At 62.3% G+C, this 4,673-nt stretch overlaps 1 protein-coding gene across 1 annotated transcript; it reads right to left on the bottom strand.

Annotated features, from left to right (window-relative positions):
• Positions 1 to 6: 6 nt before the first annotated feature.
• Positions 7 to 4,469, bottom strand: CSK (C-terminal Src kinase). The gene is given in 12 exon segments (XM_009643916.2): positions 7 to 290; positions 392 to 478; positions 869 to 1,064; positions 1,170 to 1,243; positions 1,481 to 1,573; positions 1,576 to 1,676; positions 1,814 to 1,879; positions 1,957 to 2,050; positions 2,420 to 2,639; positions 3,175 to 3,287; positions 3,882 to 3,995; positions 4,362 to 4,469. Coding segments are annotated over 12 exon segments (1,356 nt in total). The 5' UTR covers positions 4,377 to 4,469; the 3' UTR covers positions 7 to 107.
• Between the last annotated feature and the right edge of the window lie 204 nt (positions 4,470 to 4,673).

The following is a 4,673-nucleotide window of genomic DNA, read 5'->3' as shown; positions in this document are numbered from 1 at the left end:
TCCCTTCCAGCCGCTCCTGGGGCTGGGGCCGGGCAGGGGGGTTCCCCACACCCCAGTCCCCCACCAGCCTGGGTCCCCTCCAGCTGCCGGGGCAGGTGAGCCCCCCCTCACAGGTAGAGCTCCTTCTCTTTGATATGCACTAGCTGTTCGCGGAGCTGGTAGAAGGACGGCCGGTGGCCGGGATCCAGGGTCCAGCACTTCTTCATCACCTCGTAGACGACGGCAGGACAGCCATCGGGAGCATCCATCTTATAGCCCTTCTCCACGCGGGGCACCACATCCTTCAGGGGCTGGGGGTACAGGGCATGGGTTTCAGGATGGGGGTGCGAGGTTCCCCTCCCAAACCCCCACTAAACCAGCCCTGAGGGGCTGGGGGATGGTCCTCACTTACGATTCTCGGATAAGGCACTCGCCCAAAGGAGTAGATTTCCCAGAGGAGGATCCCGAAGCTCCACACATCCGACTTGGTGGAGAATTTCTGGGGTTTGGGGGGGAAAGAGAGAGACCCCGTGAGTGCGGTCAAGCAGGGATGGGGGGCAACAGATCTCCCTCACCCTCAGGGCAGCTTTTTTGGGGGGGTGGGGGGTGTCAGACAGTGGGAACTGGGGCTCAAGCACCACCTAGAATCATAGAATAGAATCCTGGAATCATTTAGGTTGGAAAAGCCCTTTAAGATCACCAAGCCCAACCGTTCCCCTAACCCTGCCATCCCGTCACTAAACCCTGTCCCTAAGCACCTCATCTGCCCAGCTTCTAAATACCTCCAGGTATTCCACCTCTGTGTGGAAAATTTGGGGCAGCCCAGGATGTGCCCCCTTCCTCCAGCCTCCACCAGGTCCCCTCCCCTGCCCCCCATCTGCTCACCCACCTTTTCTCTAAGTGCTTCTGGCGCCGTCCACTTCACCGGCAGCTTCCCTGTGTCCTGCGTGGAGGAGGCTTCCTTGGTCAGCCCAAAATCGCTGACCTTCGCAATGTTGTCCTCCGAAACCAGGACGTTCCTTGCCGCCAGGTCCCGGTGGACAAAGTTGTTGGCTTCCAGGTACTCCATGGCTTCACAGACATCTCTGCGTGGGGTGGGAGGGAGAAGAGGGTTAGCAAGGTGGCCCCAAAACATTGGCAGGTGCAGGTCAGGGTGGCGGGCATGGCCGACCCCTTGCTGTCGTACTTACAAGGAGAACTTCAGTAGGCAGTCTGCACTGAGGACCGACCGCCCGCGTGACCGCAGGTAGTCTACTAGGCTGCCCTGGAGGGACGGAGAGAGATGGTGCCACCAGGGTCAGCATCCCACCCACTCCTGCCTGGGGAAGGACCCAGGGACGACATCCCTCCCTCAGAGCCAGCGATGCCACCCCCGAGCACCACGGTGGCCCCAGGGAGATGTCACCCAAGCTGGGATGACCAGGGTGAAGCCCTGGCACCCTGGGGGTGCTGGGGGGGCAGAGCAGGAGGGCAGGTGCCCGGGGTGGGGGTGGGGTCTCACCTTGGCCATGTACTCGGTGACGATGTAAAGGCCGCTTTTCTCCTCCACGATCACCCCCAGGAGCTGCACCAGGTTGCTGTGTCGAGCAACACTCACGTCATCACGGACGCCTCTGCCAGAAAGGCTTGCGCTGTGGCATCATTTTTAATGCACTTCACGGCGACTTTGTTCCCCCGGTAATCCCCCAGCATCACGTCTGCGGGCCAGGAGAGACGGGCACGGGAGGCAATGGGAAGCAGCCTGGCCTCCCAGGGCCCCACCATCACCCTGGGGGGGGCTGCAGAGGAGCCCCCCAGCTTAGGGCCACCGTGGCGCTGGGGACACGGGGCTCACCTCCGAATTCCCCTTTGCCAATGATCTGCAGCAACTTGAGGTCCTTCATGTTGAGGGCCCAGCCGCCTGCGCGGGGGAGAAGGGAGAGTGAGGGGGTGCTGGGGGGGGTCCCCAGGAGCCGGGGAAGGGGCACGGCCACTCACTGCGGGAGAACTCATCCTGTGCTGCCACCGTCCCCTCCATGACCTTCGGTTTGATGAGGCGGGTGCAGAGCCCGTCTGCGTCCGTGGGGTAATGCTGGGGGACGGGGGAAGGCGCGGGGGGGAGGCAGCAGCACCGGGCGGCGGATGGGAGCAGCAACGGCTTGGGGGTGGGTGGGGTGGGGGTGTCCCTGTCCCTCCTCCTGGTCCCTCTGTCCCCTGCTCATCCTGCCTTGCCCATCCAGCCACCCCCTCCATCGTGCCCCCCAACCCCCTCCTTGCCCCAGGAGTCTGTCCCCAGCAGCCTCAACCCACAGGGGCAGCAGAGAAGGTCCCACCATCTCCCGCGCTCCAAACCCGCAGCCCCACAAGCTCTGACCTCTATGTCCCCCCTCAACCTCAAACCTACAGTCCCCAGGCTGGGGACAGGAGCGGTGACAGCTCCCATCGGCGGGTGAGACCTCACCTCCACCAGCTGCATGAGGTTTTCGAAGTAGACCTCCTCGTCGATGCTCAGCTTGCTGGAGGAGTAAATGATGCGGTAGTGCTCCACCTTCCCCTCACAGCTGACACACAGGGTGTAGTCCCCGGGGTAGTTGGTGCTCTCCCGCACCAGGAAAAGCCCCGTCTCGGGTGGGTACAGCAGCCGCTCTGCCTGCTCCCGCGTGATCTTCCCGTGAAACCACCTGCAACAGGGCACATAGGGCAGGTCAAGGACCGGGGAAGCAGCCTTCATCCCTGCCTGTACTGGGCCAGCTTGCCTGTGCTCCTCCTCACTGCCCCGACCCACCCCGGCACCCAGCTCCTTCCTACGGCACCCTGCTCCCCCAGTCCCCAACCCAGGACTTGGCCCCTCCGTGCACCCCTGGGGGCTTCTTCCCCCTGGCTCCTCCAGACTGGGGGGTCGCTGGTGGCTCTGGGATGCAGCAGGGACATCACAACCATCTCTCACCTCCCTTCTTTCTCCCAGCAGCCTTTACAACCACAACTTTGGGTAAAAGACTCATTTTGAAACACAATCCAACCACTCATCGATGCTTGCTGGGAAAGCCCAAGCGCCTGCCCCTTCTGCCTTTCAACCTCGCTAAGCCCCTGCGAGGGATTTTGCTTCTGCTGGGACACGGGAAAACAACCGGGTCTTTGGTCTGACACAGCAGGGATGCTCCAGGCCAAGCCAGCTGCCCCCAAATTCACCTTGCCAGAGCCCCAGGGGATACTCACGGCATGAGGCTGAGCTTGATCCCAGCTTTCACTCCTTCCCGCTTCTGCACGTAGTTAGCAGGGATGATGCCCTCCCGGCCCACCTTGTTCTTCGCCTTGTACCAGTTGGGATCCTGGGTGGACAGCAGCAATGTCATGATGAGCCTGTGGCCCCCAGAGGTGGCAGCGTCCCACCAAAGGAGCCCGCGGGGGGGTCAGCACTGCCCCTCCTTTCCCAGGCAGCTGCCCGCATGGTCCCAAGCACCCCGGCACCCTGTGCCTGGCTGCGGGCAGGATGGGGCAGGCAGGGGACAGCTGCAAAGGTTGGGGGCGGTGCTGGGGCCAGCAAACCCCGATGCTGGTGGCCCCACGGAGGTCACCACGATCCCCTTCCCAGGCTGCCGGGCATCCCAGAGCCCCCACTCTCTTTTTCTCCCTTGGCGCTGAGCGCAGCATCGCTCCCCGATTGTGAGCCTCCCCCCCTCCTCCACCTCCCAGGAGTCACTTGAGAGGCTTACATTTCGGAGAAACCTTAACTAACGAGGCCGCAAATTAATTAACCAACCGCGTGGCCTCGATTCCTGCCCTGCTGGCTCTGCGGGACTTCCAGTAGGACCGGGGGGATCCTACTGGCACAGCAAATGCCACGTCATGGGACGCAGGGATGCTCCCAGCACCCTGTGGAAGCAGAAAGCCCTGGGGGGACTGTGGGGAAAAAATGGCCTTACCTTGGTGACGGCAACAATGGTAAGTACATCTCCTTTGCTGAAGGGCAGGTCCTGCTCGGCGGTACCGTGGAAGTTGTATTTGGCGATACATTCTGTACCGGACGGCCAAACGGCCTGGCCGGGGAGAGGGGGATGGTGTCAGGGCCCTGCTGGGCATGTCCCGTCCCCCCAAGCCACAGGGACCATGGGCATGCAGGTCTCCCATCTCTCTGATGCAAACCCACACAGGTTTCACTAAATCCAGCAGTTTGGGGGATTTTGGGCAGCCCTGGGAGCTCAGATGATGTTTTTCAGCTGGGACGGGGACAGGGATTTGTGGGGGGGACACAAAACCTCAGGTCCCTGTGGTGCTGGCTGTCTGCACAGGGACAGGGCCAAGAGCCCCCATGTCCCTCCTCAGCCCCGGGGCCATCTGTAAAGGAGATGGAGAGGCTGGAGAGCCCGCTCCACCACCACCTTTCCTCCCTGCCCGGTGCTTACCTGCATCCCTGACATCTTCTCAGGAGGTTGGGGGACGCGAATCTCACAGGGGGGACACGTCACTTGGTACCATGAGACCTGCAGGGGGGAAAAGGACAACTGAGAACCGGGCACAGCGGGGAGGGCTGTGCAAGGGCGATGCATGGGGAGCGGCCCCCCCACAAAGGATGCTCCCTGGGCCATGCAAGCATCTCGTTCACCGCCAAGAGGAACAGGTCTTGTCCAAGGCACCACTTCCAAAATGTTCCCAAACTGATGCCAAAACCCATCTGTGGGAGCTCCGGGTCTGCTCAGCCCCCCTGCAGCCGGGGA

The sequence above is a fragment of the Egretta garzetta genome, unplaced genomic scaffold, assembly GCF_000687185.1.
Source record: "Egretta garzetta isolate BGI_Z169 unplaced genomic scaffold, ASM68718v1 scaffold287, whole genome shotgun sequence".
Classification (NCBI taxonomy): Eukaryota; Metazoa; Chordata; class Aves; order Pelecaniformes; family Ardeidae; genus Egretta; species Egretta garzetta.
The sequence above is the reverse complement of the archived record's forward strand: the minus strand, read 5'-3'. Positions and strand labels throughout refer to the sequence as shown.